General features: G+C 39.0%; 3 protein-coding genes across 8 annotated transcripts in view; 1 reads left to right on the plus strand and 2 right to left on the minus strand.

Moving 5' to 3' along the window:
- The window catches only part of Mip (Myoinhibiting peptide precursor), a 219,822-nt gene that overhangs the window by 66,067 nt on the left and 126,289 nt on the right, over positions 1 to 27,466 (plus strand). The gene's annotated exons all lie outside the window — the stretch shown is intronic.
- Positions 541 to 14,358, minus strand: LOC109032313 (cytochrome P450 6B7). 2 transcript variants are annotated; one of them, XM_072302983.1, is made up of 7 exons: positions 14,231 to 14,358; positions 7,110 to 7,438; positions 5,759 to 6,007; positions 4,827 to 5,160; positions 3,714 to 3,950; positions 2,026 to 2,277; positions 541 to 1,023 (listed from the first exon to the last, which is right to left on the minus strand). In XM_072302983.1, the coding sequence occupies exons 2-7, from the start codon at positions 7,419 to 7,421 to the stop codon at positions 839 to 841; spliced, it is 1,569 nt and encodes a 522-aa protein (XP_072159084.1). In that variant the 5' UTR covers positions 7,422 to 7,438; positions 14,231 to 14,358; the 3' UTR covers positions 541 to 838. The 2 variants fall into 2 exon arrangements, with proteins under 2 accessions (XP_072159084.1, XP_072159085.1); XM_072302984.1 differs by lacking the exon at positions 14,231 to 14,358 and adding an exon at positions 7,979 to 8,124.
- On the minus strand, positions 15,064 to 26,103 carry LOC140225163 (cytochrome P450 6B7-like). The gene is made up of 7 exons (XM_072302985.1): positions 25,939 to 26,103; positions 23,097 to 23,425; positions 20,237 to 20,485; positions 19,318 to 19,651; positions 18,209 to 18,445; positions 16,519 to 16,770; positions 15,064 to 15,513 (listed from the first exon to the last, which is right to left on the minus strand). Exons 2-7 carry the CDS (start codon positions 23,406 to 23,408, stop codon positions 15,329 to 15,331), a joined length of 1,569 nt encoding a protein of 522 aa, XP_072159086.1. The 5' UTR covers positions 23,409 to 23,425; positions 25,939 to 26,103; the 3' UTR covers positions 15,064 to 15,328.

The raw sequence follows: 27,466 nt of genomic DNA on the forward strand, positions 1-27,466 counted from the left end.
TTTTAAAACAAATAGATTCTTTAGACCAAGGTCGTGGACACAAACAAATCAACAAGCGTAAGCAGGGAATGGATGGAAACAAAATTCGAAAAAAAGGGGCCTTCTGCACTTTGAAATAAGGCGAAACGATGGCATGGCATAAGTCATGTAATTTTATTCTTTCAATAACAGTTGGAGTGACAACTCCCTCCGGAAAATTATTCTGAAAATTTTTAAATTTCTTTCACATACATAGAGCGAATAAATATTTTAATATTTTGAGCAAACTTTATTCTGATCCAGGTACTGATGTTAAAGCACACAAAAGTTGTTCATTTTCAACTAGGAGACTACGCCCCCTTACCGCTTCGCGGTCCAAACTCCCCCCCCCCCCCTCACCGATACAGTCAGGTGAGCTGATTGTGAGAGCGAGTGCGTTACGCGCAACTCTGCTGATTTTATGTCATAGAGTAGGAAAAGATGTATAGTGGATAGCCCTCGCCCTCACTACCGTGATCATAGATAATACCAACGCAACGAATAATAAGTGCACGAAAAATGTAAAACTCAAGCAGTAAGTTTAATAATATCAGCTTATCATTTATAATAACATATTTATTGTAAATTAATATTTTAGGTACATTTTTAGGCGGAGGCAATCTCACAAGTTTGTAATGCTGTCAGTTCTATTATCCATACAAATACACCTGAGGCATTCAATGTTTCACATGGCATGCCTTCTCATAAATATTTAATCGATAATTTACGATGCACTTGAATGGATGAACTGCATCGTTACCAACTTCCGAAAATTGCCATTGATTCATGCCGTTCGGCAATAGGGTGCACCAATCAGTGCTCAATGGGCGAGAACCTCTCGGGGCATGAGGTCCACGAGGACGTCATCTTTATGGACGATGGCGAAACTCCGGGGATGGAAGTCGTAAGCATCCATTTGCTTCGTGTGAGAGTGTGGTCTCACCTCGTACTTTTGCACCAGAGAGCCAATCAGAGTCGACGCTATCAGAAGACCAACGTTGTTACCTATTTAAAATTAAACGAGAATTCACAAATCATACTCCATGATGTAAAATCAGATCCCAGGCTCCCATGGGAACCTAGGCTAATGCCCAATGGTTTCCATGGGATCGTCTCAACAGGGGTTCCTCTATGAACTGCTTAATTATTTGGAAAATTTCTCTCGAGTTTATCCTTATTTTCAACGCGATGGTTATCACTTTTAGGCGTTTCGGATTTTCGTTAAATAAGAGAAGCAGTTGCATAAAATAAGGAAGAACTGATAGCGCTTACTAGGTTTTGCATTGCCAGCCTTATTTAGGACTTAACAAAGACAACGAACCCGATAGTAGCACGGGAAACGAGGTGTGATTACAGAAAATACACGGTCGCTTTATTTAGGAATTTTTGCAAATCCAAATAATGCGATGTGGACGCTTTTCTTCTCTAAATAATCACAACTTAATTTATGACTACCCAGAAACTGGCTTTGATTTTTTTACTGGACTTTTGAATTTAAAATAAGCTATCTCCATTATGCAATGAGCCCAGGCCCGGTCAAGCGTCTTATTCTAATGGATTTTTGAGTCCAGATCGAAATGGAAGTAGTTCGTTTTGATTTGTAAAACACGTCTAATCAATAATTCCCTTCCGTCCATTCCTGAAGCCTTTTCAATCTAAACCCAATCATTTTGGTAAGTGAACCATGTGCCATGATTACTTCAACATGGTTTTACAATGGTGGTAATTTCGTTTCAATATATTACCAAATCGCACAAATTGCCCACCAGGAACCAACGTGGCACCAACTTGTAACAGTGTTGAGATCAAGTTCGTGCCATATTGCTACCATGTTGATAACATTTCGTCGTGAACATGGTGCATTTGGTGCAATATTTCACTCTCCAACAAGATGCCAACATGGCCTCAACACGATATCAACATGGTTCCAACATGGATCGTTTTAAGCAGGGATACATTGCTGCATTGAACACCGCCGGCCGGTCAGATGGCCCTCAATGATCTTACCTGGACATTTTCGAGGTCCTTTGCCGAAGCCAAGAAAAGCATCGATTGATTTGCTGTCCCTGTTTTTCGGGCTGAAACGGTCTGGGTTAAATACATCCGGGTTCTCGAAGTATTCTGGATCCCGATGGATGGAGTAAGGGTCGACAACAATACGCTCGCCTTTCTTGAAATTATAGTCTGTGCCAGCTGGCGTGAAGTCCTCCGTACAGACCCTCGATAACGCTGAGGTATTAGGGTATAGGCGTGCCGTTTCTGGAATCGTGAACATTTGAAATTAGGAGAAGGAAGAATAAACTAATCATGCGTTTAAATGACCTTACATAAAAGTTGCTCCTACATTGCACTCTGACGTTCTGCGACATCCAACGCCTCGTGTCAAGCTTCCCAGAGGTTATCGGGCAATTGACATCGCAACATCTCTCACCTGTAGCCATCGATTCATGGGACGTTCCCGACTCCCGTCAACTTCTCCCAGGTGGCACCCAATCTAAATCTTAAGTTTGAATGAAGTATAAAAGAAATGCCTCCATAGTTTTGACCGAAAAAACGTTTCGATAAACATAAAATGAGATATGCTTCTACGTAGCACACCGTAACAAAGACAATGCGATAAAAATATGATATTTCACAATCATTTAGTAATCGCCAGGAATTGGCAAGCGGCATGCCTACTGCCTCATTAAATTTCATCAATTCGCATCAGCATGATAAAAGTTTAATGGGGAAAGGACTTCAAAACCTAATTTCGGCTTGCGCCTTCGATTTTCAATGATACTCACCTACTTCGCCGCGCAGTTAGTTTTAGGTACCGATCCGCAAACCGAGCCCAACTGGGGTCGCTGATTTTACTAAGCGCACTTATTTGTGTGCTGGCAGCATGATATTGAGAAGAAGAAAAAGTATACATATTTCAATTCCAAGCCTCATAATAAGTGCCTCCAATTTCGTCTCTTAATTTTTAAATTTTTCCATTCAGCACTCATAGATTGTAAATTCTCGGTGTTTGCTAATCGCGGGCGACTTATACAAAAAACAGAACGGGGGCAACAAAGCTATAACACGATTAAAGAATCCAAAATGTTTGAGGTGGGAGGTCAGCCATCTTTTGTTGAATAAGAAAATGAAATTAAAAATTCCTATGGAAAGGAAACCTAGTAGCTTCTTTCAAACAAATCGCTTTATATCAGCACCACAGTATCTTTCACAATAGATGTAATATGAAGATATTTTTATTTCTCTTGTTTGAAAGGTGCTTCAAGGTACTAGTTTTTTGTAGAGACTAGAATTTATTTTTATCGTTTTTCCCTTTTTTTCCACGCAATTGAGGATGGCTGGATGCCCAGACAAAACGATACGGCTTAATTAATTCCGTTTTAGCTTAGTTACCTTACAACCTTACTTATTTGTTTTTGTATATTTAATAATCATCCCGAGTGATTGATTTACTCTGGAATAAAAACTGACACCAGTGGCGTGGCGTAAATGATCGATTATCGATATTTCCCCATTTGAGGCTATGGTGAAGAATCGATTATTAAGGTGTTCGCTGCAAACACCCTGTTCATCGATCCTTTTCCTTAGGTTTAAATGATAGATCAATCGATATATCGCAAAGCACGCCACGCCACTGACTGATACGTATGCGAAAAGTTGGAACGAAAGGACGGTCATAAGGTTTTTGGACTCACCGCGTAGACACTGGTTGAGGAACTGAAGATCGCGAACAACCTCGTAAGTAAATTCTGTAGTGTTGTGCTTTTTCATGACCTCCTCCACCTCTTGTCTTATTCGCTCCTGATACTCCGGGTAGAGGGACAAAAGGTGCATGGTAAAACTCATCATGTTGTCGACTACAGCAGCGCCCAGATTACCTCCCAGCAGCAAGGACAATCCGAGACTGATCATTTCATTTGTGACGTCCATCTCTATAAATATTAACTACTTGTAATTAAAATGTATACATATGCTCAGAGAAAACACCGAGAAATAATTTCGGTCGTCCATTTACTTAGTGTCCTAAAAAGCTATTGAGCTTTGTTACATATCTCTTACATTCGGGCAAAAGCTCAGACTTTTTTTTATATTAATTGGACCATGTTATGCAGAAAGGAACCAAGCCACATCAGCTATGGATAAAGTTGATTGGAAAATTGGTTTACTTGTAAACGGTTAGGCAGATTTTTGTGCAAATTTCAATGAATTTTCTGCATATAATACGATGCAAAATCCTTAAAATTTTCAAAGGAATCTGCACAAATGTTCTCTTGTAGAAAACTAAATTCCCTGGTTTTTGGCAATACCTGATGTGCCTTGGTTTCTTTTTGCTACATGCGGTCCAACTGCGTTTGTTGCACACTAGAAACACAACCAAATAAGTGGATTTTTCCATGTATGGCAGTACCGCACGTGAGGCACATTGTACGATTGAAGAATGTCTGGAATTCATCTCTAAAATCACAATTTGCCAACTGCGTTTTCTGAATTTAAACTATGTGAATGAAATTTACATGTTCCAGATGCACTTAACGTAATTTTTTATTCGATTTTCCTTGCAGAACTAAGTTATGTTAAAAATTTCATGTGCAGTAAAGACCCGTTCCTAAAATTCTTCCTATTTTTTTCAAATATCAATCATACAACGAATAACTTTCATGTCTCCAATATTTGTAATTGCGGACCTCTATAACTCGAAACTTCTATAACTCGAAACCTCCGTAACCTTGAAACATCGGGACTTTAAGGACTCTGCAACTTTCGTCATCAACCTACAAAAGTTCGTTAATACACGGATTTCTCCATACCTGAGTCCGATTTCCTATCTTGGTCTTGTTCTTTGAGTCTGATGAGGAGATCGATGAGGTCATTTTCATTGCCACCGGTCTGCTTTCTCTGCTCCATCTGCTTCTGAAGCAAACTCCTCATTGATTCAATGTGCTTTGTAGTGACGATCTGCAACGATTCAAAATTTGAGACTCCTCGAAGGTACAGCAGAGCAAATACTTTCAGTAGGTGGCCCCACCCTGGCTCAGCAAAACTTTCATAGAGCTTATGAAGTTCACCCTTCTTTTCATACGAGTTGTCGTTCAAAGCAAGAAAGGTGTTGGAAATGATGTCCTGTACAAAGTTCATTGCCACCTGGAAAATAATGAAAGCAGAGCGCTGAGTACGAGTATAGTTCTCTCGGAAAAAATTATTATTATGCTCTCCAAATAGTGTTCGAGACTCACAGGTGCCAACTCGCCAAATGCGCCTAAAATAACGGCAACGGCGCCTAAAAAATGAAGGCTCTGCGCCAACGTGGCCCCTAAAAGTTGCCTCCTATAAATCTGGATTTTCACAGGAAGTCACATAAAGAAAGAAAAACAAATCTATTTGAATTGAAGAAACTCAGAATTTTTAGCGCTACAAGTGAAAGGTTGCTTTTTCTATTCTGCACGATTTCATTCTTAGTGCTTTTGTCTTTCCCAAGTTACAGCTACTTACTAGTTCTGTTACGAAAACATCTTGCGTCTACCTTTTCACTAAATGCGCCGTAATGTATAGGCAAAAAGTTGATTTTGCCCCTAAAAAATCTTCAATGGCGCCTAAAAATCGGGCTTGATGCGCCACATGGCTCCTAAAACTCAAAGGTGAGTTTCGAACACTGTACTACAAAGCTATAATACATCCGTATTTAAGAGGTAAGCTTAAGTTCCAAGTAAGAGAACCGTTAAAACTATGATTATATGCGAACCTCTCTGGTGTTGATAGGGTTTCCATGAAGGCGCGTCTCCTCAACATGCGCCGACATGTGGGCAATGTGGCTCCTGATCTTGGCGAATCCCTCACCGCTTAGCCTCGTCGTTGCGAACATGGGTGAGAGCGCGTTTCGATGTGCCTTCCAAAGACTTTTGTTTGGAGATTGGCTCAGCACGTGCGGTGTCCTTTCATCGTCTACCGCACACCCAGTTTCGAACGCTTCATCGAAGTTTTTCGCAAATACCTGGAAAATAAAAATAAAAAACCTCTCAATTTCTCGGAGTGAGTTATGACAGAGGTCAGAGTTGGCATTAGAAAATTACGTAGTTTTCAGATTTTGATTTCAAAAACTAAGCGTATGAATGCGAAAAAAAAAGATCATTACGTGCTTCAAAAATTTTCAAAACAGCCAGTTGTATTCATTGCAGTAATAAGTAATGCTTGATAATTTAAATTCGTAGAGGCCCTGATGAGCTCCGTGACTTCCAAAATTACAGATACGCCCATGCTACACTGAAAAAAAACTCCGGCCGCGGGAGCCGCAATGGACCACTAGACAAGGTACGAATTTCAGCACTCTGATATATGATCCGTAACCAAAATTTCACGTAGAGCACGATGCGCACAATGAAAATTATCGAAATCAACTCCTCACAACGATATTTAATGATTCTTGATGCGTGAATTCAAACCACCCGCTCATGAAAACTCAATGCTCTACGTGATTCACATCGCGCGCTAAACGTTATCATGACAGTCTCTGCGCGATGTAAAAATCTGGCAACCTCAATCTTGACGCTTTGGCTCAGCTATAGCAAATTGAATATAGTTCGAACAACACATGGTGGGAAATGAATATTGCTCGATTAAGAAACTTGCTGAGACCGTTGTCGTGCGCGATTTGACTCACGTAGAGCTTTGAGTTTCTTGTGAGCGGGCAGTTCAAATTCCTCGTAACCAATGTGAAATGAACAGGTTAATATCTTCGTTAGGAGTTGGTTTCAGTAATTTTCGTTGCGCGAATCGTGTTCTACGTGAAATTTTGGTTAAGAAACATGTACCGGAATGCTTAAATTCGTACCTTGTCTACTGATCCATTACGGGCTATATAGACATACCGTCCGTTCCGGGCTTAAAGGCCGAAAATTCCGGCTGCTGGAGGCGTAGCTTCGATTGCTCCGGGTTCAAAGGCCGAAGCTACGGCTCCAGCAGCCGGAATTTGCGGCCCGGAACGGACGGTATGTCTATATAGCCCGTTATTGCGGCTCCCACGGCCGGAGTTTTTTTTTTTTTTTTTTTTTTTTTTTTTTTTTTTTTTTCAGTGTAGGTACTTTATCTAAACTAACCTGCTTGATCAGTGCCGGTTTTCGAAGCAGAACGACAGGCATGAAGGCGGCGAAGAATGCCACGAGGTCTTTATCTTTATTCTCCCGGTAGATGCGATCGAGGGGGACGACAGTTGCGGAGTTGCTCCCGACGCCCCAGAAGTACTTGTGCCCGATGAGGAAGCTCGGGCTCAGGAAAGGGATGTTCGACTTGCGCCACAGGGCCACGCGCCGCGAGTAGACCAGGTAGTTGAACACCAAGCACAGGGACCCCACCAGAAGGGGTGCGTAAAGCAGGGCCGGCAGCGAAAACAGGGTCTCCAAAAGATGCATCTTGTAATTTTCAACAACTGCAACACCATGTTGCGTTCATCAACTACATCTAACTAAAATGGATTAGTTGCATGAGATATTCTGGCGAATCGCACGCTGAAAATGGGGAGCTGAATGTGGGAGTCATCGGTTCTTTGTTGAGTGTCGAGTGGTCAACCGATGAGGATCTGGGCTCAACAGTATTCAGTCCATAAGAACTATTTGAATAAACGCGATACAAATGTAAAAAAAAATGCATATTTTTGAAATTAAATCTGTTGAGCAACGATCGATGACTCCCATATTCAGTTCTGGCTTCCGAATCCAGCGTGTGATTCCGACTTCGCTGAATCGTGTTTTGATGGTTTTAACTTTTACATAAGTAAGAGTCATAGGATCTACCTCAACACCAAATTTCTACGCTCAATATTTGCAATGATGTCGTCAATTGAAAATCACGGCATATGACATTCCAAACCGCGGAAAAATTAATTGAATAAAACAAGAGAAAAGGAACCATGGTAAGCTCAACCAATTTGATCCTGGAAGCAGGGAAAAAGTTCATTCTCATTACTTACCTCCGTACGTTAAATTAGCCAACGATATTGAGGAATGAACTAAAAATTAAGAGGATAGTTTTTGCGGACATTCAGCCCAGCTTCCGCGTGGAACTTAATATAATCCCCTTATCGTCAGCGAAAAATTTGCACGGGGTACCTAACTATATGCGCTCCACAAATGGCAATTAGCTATTATTCATTGTTATCATATTTACGTTTCAACTATCCGGATCCATTGTTCACGTTACCTGTTTTGCTCTTCCAATTCTTGAACGATTGAATCCTCCGACAATGGTTCGGGAGTGACATTGAAATTTGTAAAATGAATAGAGGCTTGTATTGTCTTACTAAGGAAAAGCACCGTATAAACCTTCAGGCGATGATAAATTTCTTTTGATAAAACACGAATTTCCTGGTAAACTTATGAATATTTTTCTTCCAATTTTTGCAGATAGTGTTGTTTGCAATTTCATCTAAAGTTTTTAAAAATTACAAGGAAAAATATGCATAACTTTGCTCAAAAATTAACATTTCATACGGCATTCTTCTTTAGCACGGCAGTGTAGTCAATGTCATGGTTACAAGCAAATCGCAAAGCAGAGGGGCGGAAGGAGGTGCAAAATTAAAAAAGATTGGGCACGTGCATCTCTAAACAGGGTCAAAAGAGTGCGGCTTAAGTTATGTAATTTTATTTTTCAAAAACGACGGAAGTGACAACTGCTCTCAAAATATGTTGCGGATGGTAGCTAAGGGGTTAAAATGTGACAAAGTTTCTGCAAAATTAGCATTGGTGACATAGTGACCTACAAATGTTGACACTTTTTTTGTACCCACGATCTTTTTCTTGAGGAGAATTTTCCGCTTAAAAATATGACAGTCAATGAAAAGGCATGCATCGCTAACTTCTACGCCACATCGCAACACCAGCCAGATACGTCTATCCCACGCATTGGCGAAGCACATTAGAGTGGGAAAACTCCCTCATCAAATCCGGGTCCGATTCAAATTTCCAGACAGTTTCACCCAATTTCCAGCCTCTAGTCTCTAAACAAACGCCCGCAAAAAAGCTGAGCACGTGGTCGTTCGCGGTTTTTTTGCTCCCGGCCTTTTTGATTTTCTTTATCAAAATGGGTGCGGTTTTGCAGTGGTATTTGTGTTAAGTTACTCCAACTTTAAAAGTTCAATAGGGATTGCTCCGCTTTGACTCGTGAACCCTTTAAAGTCAAATAATTAATGCAATTAAGTGTTTGATAACCTTAAAAAAAATGTACTAACATTAAACTTTTTACAAAATCTCCAGTGCGTTTCCTTAGTTACCGCCAATCCTTCTTGCGTTTGATTGTTGTCCGCGAATAATGAAACGCGAAAGAAAGCAGAAACAAGCGGAACAGAGTACCTCCTCATCAGAGGAAACTCTGTCCAAACGAAAATGTGAAACGGGACCTACAACTCAGCTGACATCGTCTGAAAATCAACCTCCGCGTATCGCGCCTTCCACTACTGCCTTTCCTTTACTACCTCAAAAGCAGCACCACCAACACCTAACCTCACAACTCCATGTCCCTACTCCTGTTGATGCACCTATGTCGTATGCTGAAGCTTCGAGTGGCTCCCCTTCCTCCTCCTCCTCCTCCTCCACTACCCAACCAAAATCCTCAGGTACCTTCTCTGAAAACCCTCTCAACCCTTCTACCCAAAACCAACCGTCCAGTCTCCAATCGTCTAAACAACTCGCAATTATAATTCCCGCTCATAATGAACTCACTTTGGTTGATTATCTCGATGAGATATCAAAAATTATTCCACCAGCTGACATTTTATATGCCGCAAAAATTTCAAATAATCGCATGTGTTTCTACCTCTCATCTTTAGCTCTAGTAGATAAGATCGTCGAAACTAAAGAAATAAATACGAAAGTTGGATCCCTGTTAATTAGAAGACTTGTTAACCCGGCTTTTCGTCTGGTTCTTTCAAATGTATTGCCCAAAATTTCAGACACGTATCTTATATCGGGTTTGTCAGAATATGTCAATATTGTTTCTCCAGTACAGACTTTGTCCGCGGGATTAAAGAACCCAAAATATGCTCACATAAAATCCCTTCGACGGGAAGTCTATGTGGTAAAAAAACCAGATTCTCCTACTTTGCCTAAATCTTTCCTCATCCCTCATGAGGGGGAAGATGTTCGAATTTTCCTTTCCATAGAAGATTATAGATGTTTCAATTGCATGACTACTCAACACAAAACCAACGATTGCGTCCAAAACTCGGGTGATATGAAAAATGCGAAGAGTAGTAAAATTGCTGATAGACTAATTAAAGCTAAAACCCCTCCGAAGCCTGATTTAATGTTGGGTAATCAACCTAAGGCACCAAACCCTGTCCCTCCCCCGAATGACTCAGAGGTTATGGACTTTGCTGAATCGACCCCTCCCTTGCCTGCAGCCCAGAACTGTCAATCAGAGTCCCCCTTGACAGGTACAGCTGTGAGTTCCTCCTTAAATGTTCAGGACTTACATGATAAGAATACCCTATCAATTGAGGATTCTCCAAAGTGTATCGAACCTGCTGAAACAAGTGTTGCGGCAGCCTCCCCCCTTGATGATCACCTGCCTTCGAAAAAAGAGAAGAAAAAAGCTTTAAAATTGAAAAAAGAGTCAAATGAGATTTTAGAGGCTGTTAAAATATCCCTTGAAGAACAAGTTTTTCCTTTCACTGAAACTGAAGTCGTAACAATGTTATCGGAAACTAAAAATTCTAAGAAACCCATTGAAATAATCCAAACGCATACAAGTAATACAAGTGAGTTAGCCGACCTCTTAAAGCAAGTAAGTTCTAGGCTGTCCTCCAAAAATGTGAAAGCGAGAATAGATCGACTGGTGCGAACTTTAGATACTGAACTTAACTCATCTGATGATAGTGACAACTCTTTATCATCCTCCATTTCTTCAAAAATTTAGATGCATATATGGACTGCCCAATAATTCAATGGAACATTGATGGGTATTATTCCCATCATGAAGAATTAAAACAAATAATTTGTAAATTTCAACCCCTTGCAATTGCTTTACAAGAAACAAAGTTTAAAGCAAAAAATAACCCCTCTTTGAAACATTATTCTATCTTTAGAAAGGACTTCACTGAAGGCCTTGCAGCTAGTGGTGGTGTAGCACTTTTAGCAAAGACCAGTTACTCTCCGCGAACTGTCACACTCAATACTAATCTTCAATCAGTTGCTATTCTCTTAACAGTTGATGATCTAAATTTAACCATCTGTAGTTTGTATTTACCCCCTGACCAAAAAATTTCTGAACATGATTTGAAAAATATTGTTTCTCAGTTACCCCAACCTTTTATATTGTGTGGGGACTTCAATGCCCATAATCCATTGTGGGGTGGAACAAAAGTAAATTGTCGAGGACGTATTTTCTTTCTTTCTTTTTTTTAATTCAAAGAAATGTATCTTTGTCAATACGATAAAAATACACGAAAAAAAAAAACAATAATCTGAACCGTAGAACTCATCATCTTTCAAAAATGTTTAAAATGCCTAAATGTTTAATGTTAAATGTTTTAAATAAAAAAATATCTTGACCTTCGAAAAACTGCCTTCAAATCAAATATATTTTATTCTAATTTAAAAGAATGATTTTTAACCAATTTTTCCAGTAATCATTCGAAGGTTCGTGCGGCGTCTTTTCTTACCTCAACAGAGTCACAAGAAAGAGAAAACGTTGCCTTGCTACGGAAAACAGCCGTAAGTGCGTGTTTCATCGTGAGTCACAGTTAGAACATATCTTCATACACTTCGAGGCTCACAAGGGAATTCACTTACGGTTGTTTCCCGTTGCAGGGGAAAATATAGGGCTCGTGGACCGAGGAAACTTTCGAGAACAGGTTGCGTAGTTGCAGAGCGCATCCCTCTAGAGCTCCCGTAAAAGCGGGGCTTTTCGGATGGGATACGGCATCTGCGTTAGAGATGGGAAACCCTGCAACGTTCCAGACTCAAGTTGATAGATTTTTTTAGTGTTTTGTCGTGTTTTTCCGTCCGCTTGGTCGCTGACTTAATCGTGGCTGGTAGAATCGAGTAAATACGAATCCTGGAAAATATCAGCTCTGTGGTGCTTGTATTCCTTTCATCGAATTCAGCTTTCTGAGTAATCGTCATATAGAATCGAATGGACAGCATTTAGCGAAAGAAAATCGTGTGTTTCAAAGAAAAAGAGCCGTCCCTAAAAAAAAAATTCCTGTGAATCCGAACTAGTTAGGAGTATATTGAACCAGGTTTCGTTCGGTGCACACAACCGAATTATTCCGTCTGCTCAAACAAACCGTGTTCGGTCCGCTGACACGAACTAGAAGATTTTGTTATGGTTCAGTTCAGCGGACCGAACAGTTTGGTCGAGCGGACCAAATAATTCGGTTGTGTATGTAACGAACGAAACCTGATTCCATATGCTGCTAACTAATTCGGATTTACCGACCTTTTTTTTTTCTGTAATAGTCATACAAGTAGCAAAGTATCGATATTTTTTTGACGTGATAACAATCAAAATCAAATCTCAAGAGAAGAGAAGAAGAGGAATTTTAGACCGGTGAAAAATATGAAAAGTCGTAAAATAAGTTGAGAACACCAAAATTACCTCTTGATAGTGTATCAAAATGAGCTTGCTCAAGCGATACGATATGAGCGAGCTCATTTTGATACACTCGTGGGGGTTAAAGACACCCCCCCCCCCCAAAAAAAAAACCAAAATTACCATTTTATATTTACCCCAGTTATGAATTAAGCAGATGTTTAGGCTTAATGCTGTAAACGGCGAGCCCACTGCTCCATATTTTGACACTATGTCACGACCTTGGAGCTTGTGAAGAACTTAAGCGCCCCTTTGGAACTTCCCCCGCTAACAATAAGTCAATGAGACGAGTAAAGGGGACAAGCGAAGGGTGGAGGGGGGATGGGACTCGCGACTAATGACCTGAGAGCGTTGAAACTCTAAATCCATCGGTTTAACTAAGTTGTCTATGCATTGATGCCAAACTAATATTTTAAAGCTGAAAATAAACACCCCTTGATGCTTTTTTATACTTCCGTGCTGAGGAAAAACGCCGTACGAACATTCAAGAGTTGCCAAATTTCCTCCGATAAAATGTGTATTTTTAAGAAGATTTGTGAATATTTTTCCTTGAAATCTTCAGGAACCTTAGGTGAAATCGCGAACAAAATAATCCGAGATAATGGTTTGTAAGTCCGGCGAAATATTAGTTTGAAGCGCCGCGGCACGCCGGCGCCGTCGCGAAGTTATAGTACACAGGAAAAATCTATGAGCCTTTAGCTGAGGAAAATCAAAAGGTTCATCCGGTTCAGGTATAAGAAGATGGGATTTTCTTGAAAGATAAGTAAGTCCTACTGCACCAAAGAGGTGTATAGAGTTTTAATGAATTTTCCTTCATGGAATTGACGCCAAAATTCTCAATTATATACTTGTTTCCGTTTGGCCAACCATACAAACAAGAAACGAGCAAACCCTCATTCTTCCAAGGCATTATACATTTCATCCAAAAACGTATTGAGCAAATGTTGTTTGTATTTACATGTTGATCAATTAACTTTGGGTCTCAATAATTGGTACGTGGACCAAAACTCCCCTGCCGAAAAAACGCGTGGACTTAAACTACTGGGAAAAACAAGTGCCCGGAAAAAAATCGTTGATGAAATGTCCTATAACCCTAAATCAAAATCTCTTTTTGATTTAAATATTGCCAGTTTTTGCCGATTTATCATTCCTAAAACACTTACACTTTACACTACTTATCCACGTGCCACTCCAGGAACAGTCCATACAAAAATCATAGCTAAAACGTAATATTCTTACCCTCCTTGAAGATTCTGAAGAGATCAATGATGCGAGGCTTGGAGGACAAGGCGTATGAGTGCGATTTTCGCTATTTCAAGAGATACGTGATCCAAGTTTCAAAATTACATGGAGCCTTATGGCGGAAAGGAAGTTTGAATTCCCTTTTGAAGTTTTTTAGTTGTAAATTTGTCAAAGAATATACTTTCCAACTAAATTTGGTTGAGTTCATGAGTATCTCAACTTTTTCAAAAACTGCACTTGCGCCTTGGCCTCCAAACCCCTTAGATGTACATTCAGTTTTCAAGTAACTTTCCCTCAACGGAGCCGTGTACTTTTATCACACGGCGCAACTAATGACACTTGAAAAATTGATTCTGAAAATAGTGAAAGGTTCACAATTTTCATTACTTACCTCAGTATATGGTGAACTTAGCCAACAAAATTGAAGAATGAACCAAAAATTAAGAGATTATATCTGTAGACGTTCAGCACAGCTTCTTATGCGTGGAACTTTTTGTATGCCCCTTATCTTCAGATAAAATTTCCCATTATTCATTTTCCTATTCTTTAAATGTTAACAATACAGATCCATTGTTCACATTTTCCTGGTGCGCACTTCCATTTCTTGAAAGATTGAATCTTCCGGACAATGGTTCGGAAGCGACATTATTTTTAAAACAAATAGATTCTTTAGACCAAGGTCGTGGACACAAACAAATCAACAAGCGTAAGCAGGGAATGGATGGAAACCAACTTCGAAAAAAAGGGGCCTTCTGCACTTTGAAATAAGGCGAAACGATGGCATGGCATAAGTCATGTAATTTTATTCTTTCAATAACAGTTGGAGTGACAACTCCCTCCGGAAAATTATTCTGAAAATTTTTAAATTTCTTTCACATACATAGAGCGAATAAATATTTTAATATTTTGAGCAAACTTTATTCTGATCCAGGTACTGATGTTAAAGCACACAAAAGTTGTTCATTTTCAACTAGGAGACTACGCCCCCTTACCGCTTCGCGGTCCAAACTCCCCCCCCCCCCCCCTCACCGATACAGTCAGGTGAGCTGATTGTGAGAGCGAGTGCGTTACGCGCAACTCTGCTGATTTTATGTCATAGAGTAGGAAAAGATGTATAGTGGATAGCCCTCGCCCTCACTACCGTGATCATAGATAATACCAACGCAACGAATAATAAGTGCACGAAAAATGTAAAACTCAAGCAGTAAGTTTAATAATATCAGCTTATCATTTATAATAACATAGTTATTGTAAATTAATATTTTAGATACATTTTTAGGCGGAGGCAATCTCACAAGTTTGTAATGCTGTCAGTTCTATTATCCATGCAAATACACCTGAGGCATTCAATGTTTCACATGGCATGCCTTCTCATAAATATTTAATCGATAGTTTATGATGCATTTGAACGGATGAACTGCATTGTTACCAACTTCCGAAAATTGCCATTGATTCATGCCGTTCGGCAATAGGGTGCACCAATCAGTGCTCAATGGGCGAGAACCTCTCGGGGCATGAGGTCCACGAGGACGTCATCTTTATGGACGATGGCGAAACTCCGGGGATGGAAGTCGTAAGCATCCATTTGCTTCGTGTGAGAGTGTGGTCTCACCTCGTACTTTTGCACCAGAGAGCCAATCAGAGTCGACGCTATCAGAAGACCAACGTTGTTACCTATTTAAAATTAAACGAGAATTCACAAATCATACTCCATGATGTAAAATCAGATCCCAGGCTCCCATGGGAACCTAGGCTAATGCCCAATGGTTTCCATGGGATCGTCTCAACAGGGGTTCCTCTATGAACTGCTTAATTATTTGGAAAATTTCTCTCGAGTTTATCCTTATTTTCAACGCGATGGTTATCACTTTTAGGCGTTTCGGATTTTCGTTAAATAAGAGAAGCAGTTGCATAAAATAAGGAAGAACTGATAGCGCTTACTAGGTTTTGCATTGCCAGCCTTATTTAGGACTTAACAAAGACTACGAACTCGATGGTAGCACGGGAAACGAGGTGTGATTACAAGAAATACACGGTCGCATCATTTAGGAATTTTTGCAAATCCAAATAATGCGAAGTGAACACTTTTCTACTTTAAATAATCACAACTTAATGTAGAAATACTCAGACATTTAATTGGCTTTCATTTTTTACTGAACTTTTTAATTTAAAATAAGCTATCTCCATTATGCAATGAGCCCAGGCCCGGTCAAGCGTCTTATTCTAATGGATCTCAGAGTCCAGGTCGAAATGAAAGTATTCCGTTTTGATTGTAAAACACGTCTAATCAATAATTCCCTTCCATCCTTTTCTGAAGTATTTTCAATCTAAAACCGATCATTTTGGTAAGTGAACCATGTACCATGATTACGTCAACATGGTTTTACAATGGTGGTAATTTCGTTTCAATATATTACCAAATCGCACAAATTGCCCACCAGGAACCAACGTGGCACCAACTTGTAACAGTGTTGAGATCAAGTTCGTGCCATATTGCTACCATGTTGATAACATTTCGTCGTGAACATGGTGCATTTGGTGCAATATTTCACTCTCCAACAAGATGCCAACATGGCCTCAACACGATATCAACATGGTTCCAACATGGATCGTTTTAAGCAGGGATACATTGCTGCATTGAACACCGCCGGCCGGTCAGATGGCCCTCAATGATCTTACCTGGACATTTTCGAGGTCCTTTGCCGAAGCCAAGAAAAGCATCGATTGATTTGCTGTCCCTGTTTTTCGGGCTGAAACGGTCTGGGTTAAATACATCCGGGTTCTCGAAGTATTCTGGATCCCGATGGATGGAGTAAGGGTCGACAACAATACGCTCGCCTTTCTTGAAATTATAGTCTGTGCCAGCTGGCGTGAAGTCCTCCGTACAGACCCTCGATAACGCTGAGGTATTAGGGTATAGGCGTGCCGTTTCTGGAATCGTGAACATTTGAAATTAGGAGAAGGAAGAATAAACTAATCATGCGTTTAAATGACCTTACATAAAAGTTGCTCCTACATTGCACTCTGACGTTCTGCGACATCCAATCGCCTCGTGTCAAGCTTCCCAGAGGTTATCGGGCAATTGACATCGCAACATCTCTCACCTGTAGCCATCGATTCATGGGACGTTCCCGACTCCCCGTCAACTTCTCCCAGGTGGCACCCAATCTAAATCTTAAGTTTGAATGAAGTATAAAAGAAATGCCTCCATAGTTTTGACCGAAAAAAACGTTTCGATAAACATAAAATGAGATATGCTTCTACGTAGCACACCGTAACAAAGACAATGCGATAAAAATATGATATTTCACAATCATTTAGTAATCGCCAGGAATTGGCAAGCGGCATGCCTACTGCCTCATTAAATTTCATCAATTCGCATCAGCATGATAAAAGTTTAATGGGGAAAGGACTTCAAAACCTAATTTCGGCTTGCGCCTTCGATTTTCAATGATACTCACCACTTCGCCGCGCAGTTAGTTTTAGGTACCGATCCGCAAACCGAGCCCAACTGGGGTCGCTGATTTTACTAGGCGCACTTATTTGTGTGCTGGCAGCATGATATTGAGAAGAAGAAAAAGTATACATATTTCAATTCCAAGCCTCATAATAAGTGCCTCCAATTTCGTCTCTTAATTTTTAAATTTTTCCATTCAGCACTCATAGATTGTAAATTCTCGGTGTTTGCTAATCGCGGGCGACTTATACAAAAAACAGAACGGGGGCAACAAAGCTATAACACGATTAAAGAATCCAAAATGTTTGAGGTGGGAGGTCAGCCATCTTTTGTTGAATAAGAAAATGAAATTAAAAATTCCTATGGAAAGGAAACCTAGTAGCTTCTTTCAAACAAATCGCTTTATATCAGCACCACAGTATCTTTCACAATAGATGTAATATGAAGATATTTTTATTTCTCTTGTTTGAAAGGTGCTTCAAGGTACTAGTTTTTTGTAGAGACTAGAATTTATTTTTATCGTTTTTCCCTTTTTTTCCACGCAATTGAGGATGGCTGGATGCCCAGACAAAACGATACGGCTTAATTAATTCCGTTTTAGCTTAGTTACCTTACAACCTTACTTATTTGTTTTTGTATATTTAATAATCATCCCGAGTGATTGATTTACTCTGGAATAAAAACTGACACCAGTGGCGTGGCGTAAATGATCGATTATCGATATTTCCCCATTTGAGGCTATGGTGAAGAATCGATTATTAAGGTGTTCGCTGCAAACACCCTGTTCATCGATCCTTTTCCTTAGGTTTAAATGATAGATCAATCGATATATCGCAAAGCACGCCACGCCACTGACTGATACGTATGCGAAAAGTTGGAACGAAAGGACGGTCATAAGGTTTTTGGACTCACCGCGTAGACACTGGTTGAGGAACTGAAGATCGCGAACAACCTCGTAAGTAAATTCTGTAGTGTTGTGCTTTTTCATGACCTCCTCCACCTCTTGTCTTATTCGCTCCTGATACTCCGGGTAGAGGGACAAAAGGTGCATGGTAAAACTCATCATGTTGTCGACTACAGCAGCGCCCAGATTACCTCCCAGCAGCAAGGACAATCCGAGACTGATCATTTCATTTGTGACGTCCATCTCTATAAATATTAACTACTTGTAATTAAAATGTATACATATGCTCAGAGAAAACACCGAGAAATAATTTCGGTCGTCCATTTACTTAGTGTCCTAAAAAGCTATTGAGCTTTGTTACATATCTCTTACATTCGGGCAAAAGCTCAGACTTTTTTTTATATTAATTGGACCATGTTATGCTGAAAGGAACCAAGCCACATCAGCTATGGATAAAGTTGATTGGAAAATTGGTTTACTTGTAAACGGTTAGGCAGATTTTTGTGCAAATTTCAATGAATTTTCTGCATATAATACGATGCAAAATCCTTAAAATTTTCAAAGGAATCTGCACAAATGTTCTCTTGTAGAAAACTAAATTCCCTGGTTTTTGGCAATACCTGATGTGCCTTGGTTTCTTTTTGCTACATGCGGTCCAACTGCGTTTGTTGCACACTAGAAACACAACCAAATAAGTGGATTTTTCCATGTATGGCAGTACCGCACGTGAGGCACATTGTATGATTGAAGAATGTCTGGAATTCATCTCTAAAATCACAATTTGCCAACTGCGTTTTCTGAATTTAAACTATGTAAATGAAATTTACATGTTCCAGATGCTCTAACGTAATTTGTATTAGATTTTCCTTGCAGAACTAAGTTATGTTAAAAATTCTATTTGCAGTAAAGACCCATTTAAAATTCTTCCTATTTTTTTCAAATATCAATCATACAATGAATAACTTTCATGTCTCCAATATTTGTAATTGCAGACCTCTGTAACTCGAAACCTCTATGACTCGAAACCTCCATAACCTTGAAACATCGGGACCCTAAGGACTCTGCAACTTTCGCAATCAACTTACAAAAGTTCCTGAATACACGGATGTCTCCATACCTGAGTCCGATTTCCTATCTTGGTCTTGTTCTTTGAGCCTGATGAGGAGATCGATGAGGTCATTTTCATTGCCACCGCTCTGATTCCTCTGCTCCATCTGCTTCTGAAGCAAACTCCTCATTGATTCAATGTGCTTTGTAGTGACGATCTGCAAAGGTTCCAATTTCGAGATTCCTCGAAGGTACAGCTGAGCAAATACTTTCAGTAGGTTGTTCCACCCTGGCTCCGTAAAACTTTCAAGGAACTTACGAAGTTCACCCTTCTTTTCATACGAGTTGTCGTTCAAAGCAAGAAAGGTGTTGGAAATGATGTCCTGTACAAAGTTCATTGCCACCTGGAAAATAATGAAAGCAGAGCGCTGAGTATAGTTCCCTCGGAAAAAAGTATTACTATGCTCTACAAAGCTAATACATCCGTATTTAAAGGTAAGTTTAAGGTGATTCGATGGACGCCTTATTTTGTGTCAGAACCGCATGCGATATATCGCATCAATTGGTTCCATTTTTTCAGCTACTCGTCATTTTTCTCCAATTTTGAGATCGCAATTTTGTTGTCAGAAGACTAAGGCACTCACTTACCAATTTTAACAAAGAAATTCAACGTAATAAAGGCGTGGTATTTTTAGAGAGAAAACATCGCATTCGAGTGCAATTTCGATTTCAGTATCGAATGCGATGTTTTCTCTTTAAAAAAACTACGCCTTTATTACGTTGAATTTCTTTGTTAAAATTGGTAAGTGAGTGCTTCAGTCTCCTGACAACAGAATTGCGATCTCAAAGTTGGAAAAAAATGACCAGTAGCTGAAAAAATGGAACCAATTGATGCGATATATCGCATGCGGTTCTGACACAAAATATGGTGTCCATCAGATCACCTTAAGTCCCAAGTAAGAGAACCGCTAAACTATGATTATGCGAACCTCTTTGGTGCTGATAGGCTTTCCTTGAAGGCGCTTCTCCTCAACATGGGCCGACATGTGGGCAATGTGGCTCCTGATCTTGGCGAATCCCTCACCGCTAAGCCTCGTCGTTGCGAACATGGGCGATAGCGCGTTTCTATGAGCCTTCCAAAGACTTTTGTTTGGAGATTGGCTCAGCAAGTGCGGTGTACTTTCATCGTCTACCGCACACCCGGTTTCGAACGCTTCGTTGAAGTTTTTCGCGAATACCTGGAAAATGAAAATAAAAAACCTCTCAATTGGAGATGACAAGCACTGGAAAAAAAACACATTGGATCTAGAGTCCACACTCTTAAAAACATCGACAAGAAAAAGTACTCTTGATTCAATCAGAATCTAGCTAAAATCAAGAACCAAGCCTCTTCATGTAAGCGGATTTCGTTTTGATTCAAGCAAAAATCCGATTGAATCAAGAGTTTAAGATTCTAAAAAATTTAAAAAACTTTTAAGACAATTTTTGAACCACTCACTTGCATAAAATCTTCTTTTCACGGAAGCGGACGCGTTTCGGAGGTTACCTGCCCTCCATCATCGGCGCGACTGGTCAATTCCAATCAGCTGATTTCGGTCCCGGATTATTTCCCGTCCCTCCATCGTTGTCACATCTCGAGTGTATTGTTGTAAACAGTCTGTTATTTACTCCCGTTAGATCCGTATTAAAAATGTTGTTCTTATTTTGGTACATGTAAATACTTTCCCATATGTCTAGTTTATTTTTCTCAGTGACTTTTCTTAGCAGTTTCGGTTCAAACGATATTTCGTGTCCTTCTTCCCAGTAGTGTAGAGCTACTGCTGATTTCTCTGTTTGTCTATTTCTAACACATCTTTTATGTTCTTGGGCTCTTACTTTCAGTGAACGGCTGGTCTGTCCTATGTAGAATTTATTGCATTCTGTACAGTTAATTTGGTAAATACCTTTCTCCTCGTTGTCAGGTCTTCTGTTTTCAATCTTCCTGCTAAATTGTTGGGCAACATTGAACCTATTGGTGAAGCTTAGTTTTATGTTGAACTTCTCAAAAATCCTACGAAAAGCTGGGGCATATTTCGGATGGTATGAGAATTTCTTAAACCTCATCTCGGCTTTCTCTATATTTAGCTTTGATGTTTCCTTATTTAGGGTTCTCTGCTTCACTTTTTCATTCAATTTCTTGATTTCTCCTTTGTTAAAACTATTCTTTTCTGCTATCTCTAAAATTTTCTCTATTTCTATTTTGTAATCAGTTTCGTTCAAAGGAATGCTGTTTGTTCTGTGTAGCATGAAGTTGAAAGCTGCGAGTTTGTGTGGTCTGTGGTTGAACGCTCTGTTGTTGATATATGTTTCCGTGCTCGTAGGTTTCCGATATATTCCGAATTTGAGATTATCTTTGTCCCTATGTACGATTAGGTCTAAAAAGGGAAGTTTTTGTTCTTCTTCTACTTCAAGTGTGAATTGAATTTTCTCGTGGTATGAGTTAAGAATTGTAAGGGCTTCGTTAATATGGTGTTTTTTTAGTATCTCTAAGACATCATCTACGAACCGAGACCAATGTTGGAAAATTTTCGGGTATTCTTTAATAGCTCTGCATTCAAATTCACTCATGACCAGCTCAGCTGTCAACGAGGAGATCGGGTTGCCCATCATTAGGCCGTCTAATTGTTCGTAAAGTTCATTGTTGAAGTAAAATGCGTTTTGAGTTAGACATAAATTTACTAGTCCCGCATATTCTTTAATTTTCATCGAGCTTATTCCATTTTTGTGTAGCCAATTTCTTAAGGTGTCTAGTGCCAAGTTTACTGGTATGCTAGGGTATAAAGATTTTACGTCAAAGGAAACAATCCTGTCATCTATTTCCAGTTTTATATTCTTAAGTTTTTCTACTAACTCAATCGAATTCCTTACACTCTTCGATTCAAAAATTTCAAACAACTTGAATCTCTTGATTAACCATTTTGCCAATTTGTATGTGGTGGCTTCTCTACAGTTTACAATTGGTCTCATCTCTTTTCCCGGTTTATGGATTTTCGGGTAAGCATATAAATAAGGTAGCTCAGCTGTTGTGTTGGTTAACCATTTCTTCTCAGTTTCAGGGATTACACTTACTCTGTCCAGGTTATACTTGAGTTCCTTCTTATAAGCGCTCAGCGGATTCTTCTTTACTTTCTTAAAATTACCATTTTCTAGTAGTAAGTTGCAGCGTTGTATGTAATCAGTCTTCTCCATTATCACGGTGTTGTTCCCCTTATCTGATTTGGTGATATACAAGCCTTTCTTCTTCAGGTTACTAATCACTCGCCTCCTGTCGTTATGAACTTTTTTCTCTTTTTCTGACTGTTTGCCTATGCTCTCTAGGATGGGTATACATTTCTGGTGTATTAAGAACTTTTCATTTTCATTAAGACCTCTAGTTGCGTTGTCAATGTCAGCTATATATTCAGTTATTTCTGTGGGGTAGCTGTAACAACTTTTTAGTCCTTGTCCTAAAATTTCTAATTCTTTCCCTGTTAATTTTTGACGTGAAAGGTTAATGACGTTGTCTGGAATCAAGAGTGTTTTTTCTTGTCAATGTTTTCAAAAGTCTGGACTCTAGATTCAATGTGTTTTTTTTCCAATGAGCCGGCATTGGAAAATTACGTTGTTTTCAGATTTTGATTTCAAAAACTAAGCGTATGAATGCGAAAAAAAAAACGAGCATTACGTGCTTCAATAATTTTTAAAACAGCCACTTGTGTTAATTGCAGTAATAAGTAATTTTTGATATTTTAAATTCGTAGGGGCCCTGATGAGCTCCGTGACTTCCAAAATTTCAGATACGCCCATGCCAGGTACTCTACGTAAACTAACCTGCTTAATAAGTGCCGGTTTTCGAAGCAGAACGACCGGCATGGTGGTGACGAAGAAAGCGACGAGGTCTTTGTCTTTATTCTCCTGGTAGATGCGATCGAGGGGGACGACAGTTGCGGAGTTCCTCCCGACGCCCCAGAAGTACTTGTGCCCGATGAGGAAGCTCGGGGTCAGGAAAGGGATGTTCGACTTGCGCCACTGGGCCACGCGCCGCGAGTAGACCAGGTAGTTGAACACCAAGCACAGGGATCCCACAAGAAGGGGCGCGTACAGCAGGGGCGGCAGTGAAAACAGAGTCTCCAAAAGATGCATCTTGTAATTTTCAACAACTGCAACACCATGGTGCGTTCATTAACTACATCTAACTAAAATGGATCAGTTGCATGAGGTATTCTGGCGAATCGCACGCTGAAAATGGGGAGCTGAATGTGGGAGTCATCGGTTCTTTGTTGAGTGTCGAGTGGTCAACCGATGAGGATCTGGGCTCAACAGTATTCAGTCCATAAGAACTATTTGAATAAACGCGATACAAATGTAAAAAAAATTCATATTTTTGAAATTAAATCTGTTGAGCAACGATCGATGACTCCCATATTCAGTTCTGGCTTCCGAATCCAGCGTGTGATTCCGACTTCGCTGAATCGTGTTTTGATGGTTTTAACTTTTATATCTTAATATCTAATTTGAAAAATAGAATGAAATTGTGAATCAACCACTGTACTAATTGCGAGGGGCGTTGGTTCATTTGAAAGGTGTTGTTCTCAATGCTTCGGGAAAACTATAAATTATTTTCTGGGGTTCGTCCCCGATTTTTAAATCCCTAAAAACTCATAAATTGGATGAGGGGAAGTGGGGGTTTTTTGTTTTTTGTTTTTCGGAAAAGTTTTGTTGCTACGCATCTTACTTTACTGTTTGCTGTCTTTTTATCAGCTGTTTTCATTCAACAATCATCATTAAGTGAGGTTACTTCCAACACTCAACTGCCATCAACTTACATTTTTCTTTTCCCGCGTTTTTTTTTTTTTTTTTTTTTTTTTTTTTACGGTTTTTCATGATTGGTTCCATCTTTTTCCTAGAGTACCTGTATAGCGAGAGTATGGACAGATGTGAAACTCCGAAAATCCATCAGGCCTTCACCGATGCTTCTGCGAATAAAGTTAGGGCCCAGAAATGCAGCCAACCTATGAATTTCAATTATCCAGAACGATTTACTAATACTATTGTTCCGAACCGTCGTTTATTAAGCACGTGTTTGACTCAGTTTTTGCATAAATTTACTCAATTTCGCGGAAGAACGCTCATTTCTGTACATTCTTTGCCATCATGGTTAGAATTGGAATCTGCAGACTGGCAGTGAAATTTTGTGCGTTAGAAGTTGGTTAGAAGGGTGGCTGCACTTTTGGGCCCTAAGCCCTCCATGAAGCGATCTGTCCATACTCTCGCTATACAGGTACTCTACTTTTTCCTATTGCCAATTTTTCCTCATTAAGGCAATAACCTCCAAGTTTTTTTTCTCATTTCCGATCAGAACTTTTCACGCTGTTTCTTTTCAATGTGTATAAATATGTTTATTATTAATTTCCATTTTCATTTCATCCTTTTTCTTCTGATTTATTTTTTTTAATTTAAAAATTGAACTTTTCAGTTATGATTTTGTTAAAATAATAATAATTTTTACTAATTTTAATTTTAAATTTAACAGTTGTTATGAGTGAAATTTTCAATGACCGAGGCGGTCGTCCTCCAAAACGTGGTCGCGTTTTCCAGAATTCATCGCATGTTCGTTTAGTGAAGCAAGAACTTAACTCTGTTATTAGTATAGAAAATCAAAGTTTCATTTCTTCATTTCGGAAGTATAAAATTGATGATCAGAACTTTGATGAAAATTTTTTTACCAAATTTTCAGTCGGTTCAATGAATATAATTTGTCATCATTGTGATGCTCGCCATTTTCAGGGTGAAATGTCCAATGGTCATTTTAATAACTGCTGCCAAAATGGCTTAATTTCTTTACCGATTTGAAATCATTATTTTTATATTCTCCAAATTTCATAAAGCATATCAGAAATTATAATAGTGCTGTTGCTTTTGCCTCTTTCTCTGCAAATCGAATTGATATTCCGGGTGATGGACCTTACTGCTTTAAAGTTCAAGGATCCATGTATAGGTAAGTAAGTTTATTTAATATTTATTTTATTTTTTATTTTATTTTTTTCATCTTCTTTAAAATTAGTTTGAAAACAAATGGACTACATTTTGCAATTTGGACCTATAAATTCCGGCCCGGTTTAAAAACAACGTATGTACCATTAGTTCCCCTATGCACATAAGTGTTTTTTCAGATGAGCCAGAATTTATAGGTCCAAATTGCAAAATGCAGTCCAAATGTAAAACCTAAAAAATAATTTTGTATGAAGATTAAAACAAAATTTTAGTTTAAATTTTACTAAATAAAATTACAATTTTTGAAAACATTTGCTATATTTATTCTCTCAAAGAAATAATTAGACCCGATTCAAAGACAAAACAGAAAATTAAATGAAAATAAATAAAAAAAAAAAAAAAAACATGTGAAAGTGAAAAGTGTACAGGAAAAATAAGGGGCTGCGAAGCAGCCCCATAGGCCCCTAGTAAGTCTTTTATATAAGAATCATAGGATCTACCTCAGCACCAAATTTCTACGTTCAATATTTGTAATGATGTCGCCAATTGAAAATCACGGCATATGACATTACAAACCGCGGAAAAATTATTTGAATAGAACAAGAGAAAAGGAACCATGGTAAGCTCAACCAATTTGATCCTGGAAGTAGGGAAAAAGTTCAACATTCTCATTACTTACCTCCGTACGTTAACTTAGCCAACGATATTGTAGAATGAACTAAAAATTAAGAGGATAGTTTTTGCGGACATTCAGCCCAGCTTCCGCGTGGAACTTAATATAATCTCTTATCTTCAGCGAAAAAGTAGCACGGAAAATGAATTGTATGCGCTCGACAAATGGCAATTAGCTATTATTCATTGTTATCCTATTTACGTTTCAACTATCTGTATCCATTTTTCACGTTACCTGTTTTGCTCTTCCGATTCTTGAACGATTGAATCTTCCAACAATGGTTCGGGAGTGACATTGAAATCTGTAAAATGAATAGAGGCTTGTACTGCCTTGGTACGGAAAAACGCCATATGAACCTTCAAACATTTCCATATTTCTTTTGATAAAACATGAATTTCCTGGTAAACTTATGAATATTTTTCTTCCATCTTTTGCAGATAGTGTTGTTTGCAATTTTATCTAAAGTTCTTAAAAATTACAAAGAAAATTATGCATAACTTTGCTCAAAAATTAACATTTCATTGAAGGAAATTTGGCAACTCTCGGTTGTTCATACGGCATTCTTCTTTATCATGGCAGTGTAGTCAAGGTCATGGTTACTAACAAATCGCAAAGTAGAGGGGCGGGGAGAGGTGCAAAATTAAAGAAGAAAGGGCTAAACAGGGTCTAAAGAGTGGGGCTTAAGTTATGTAATTTTATTTTTTCAAAAACGACGGAAGTGACAACTCCTCTCAAAATATGTTGCAGGTGGTAGCTAAGGGGTTAAAATGTAACAAAGTTTCTGCAAAATTAGCATTGGTGACATCGTGACCTACAAATGTTGACACTTTGTCTGTACCCACGATCTTTCTCTTGAGGAGAATTTTCCGCTTAAAAATATGACAGTCAATGAAAAGGCATGCATCACTAACTTCTACGCCACATCGCAACACCAGCCAGATACGTCTATCCCACGCATTGGCGAGGCACATTAGAGTGGGAAAACTCCCTCATCAAATCCGGGTCCGATTCAAATTTCCAGACAGTTTCACCCAATTTCCAGCCTCTAGTCTCTAAACAAACGCCCGCAAAAAAGCTGAGCACGTGGTCGTTCGCGGTTACCAAAGAATAGCTCAAAATCTCGGATATCAAAAACAGCCAAGTCAAGGGGGCGGAAAAAGATCGGAACTTATTAAGATGTGAGTTCTTCCGTGCAAAAGAAAAACTCCACATCAACATGTAAACGTTGCCAAGTTTCTTTCGATAAGACATCCGAAAACATTATAAAATCCCAACGATAAATTTCTCGAGGCGAATACATTTTTTATTTATTGGGAGGAGGATTGTTTGGAGTGAGAGATTTTTTTAAATGCATATGAGTTTTTTTCTTCTTTTTTTCTTTCTTTCTTTCTTTCTTTCTTTTTTTTTAATTCAAAGAAATGTATCTTTGTCAATACGATAAAAATACACGAAAAAAAAAAACAATAATCTGAACCGTAGAACTCATCATCTTTCAAAAATGTTTAAAATGCCTAAATGTTTAATGTTAAATGTT

The sequence above is a fragment of the Bemisia tabaci genome, chromosome 7, assembly GCF_918797505.1.
Source record: "Bemisia tabaci chromosome 7, PGI_BMITA_v3".
Classification (NCBI taxonomy): Eukaryota; Metazoa; Arthropoda; class Insecta; order Hemiptera; family Aleyrodidae; genus Bemisia; species Bemisia tabaci.

What these genes read in the sequence shown, in the direction of transcription:
- LOC109032313 (XM_072302983.1), bottom strand. Translation starts at nt 7,421, where the DNA reads ATGCATCTTTTGGAGACCCTGTTTTCGCTGCCGGCCCTGCTTTACGCA. An exon ending in ACCCTATCAACACCAGAGAG is followed by an intron (nt 5,161 to 5,758) that starts GTTCGCATATAA and finishes ATTATTTTCCAG; the next exon opens with GTGGCAATGAACTTTGTACA. An exon ending in AGATAGGAAATCGGACTCAG is followed by an intron (nt 3,951 to 4,826) that starts GTATGGAGAAAT and finishes TAATATTTATAG; the next exon opens with AGATGGACGTCACAAATGAA.
- LOC140225163 (XM_072302985.1), bottom strand. Translation starts at nt 23,408, where the DNA reads ATGCATCTTTTGGAGACTCTGTTTTCACTGCCGCCCCTGCTGTACGCG. An exon ending in AGCCTATCAGCACCAAAGAG is followed by an intron (nt 19,652 to 20,236) that starts GTTCGCATAATC and finishes ATTATTTTCCAG; the next exon opens with GTGGCAATGAACTTTGTACA. An exon ending in AGATAGGAAATCGGACTCAG is followed by an intron (nt 18,446 to 19,317) that starts GTATGGAGACAT and finishes TAATATTTATAG; the next exon opens with AGATGGACGTCACAAATGAA.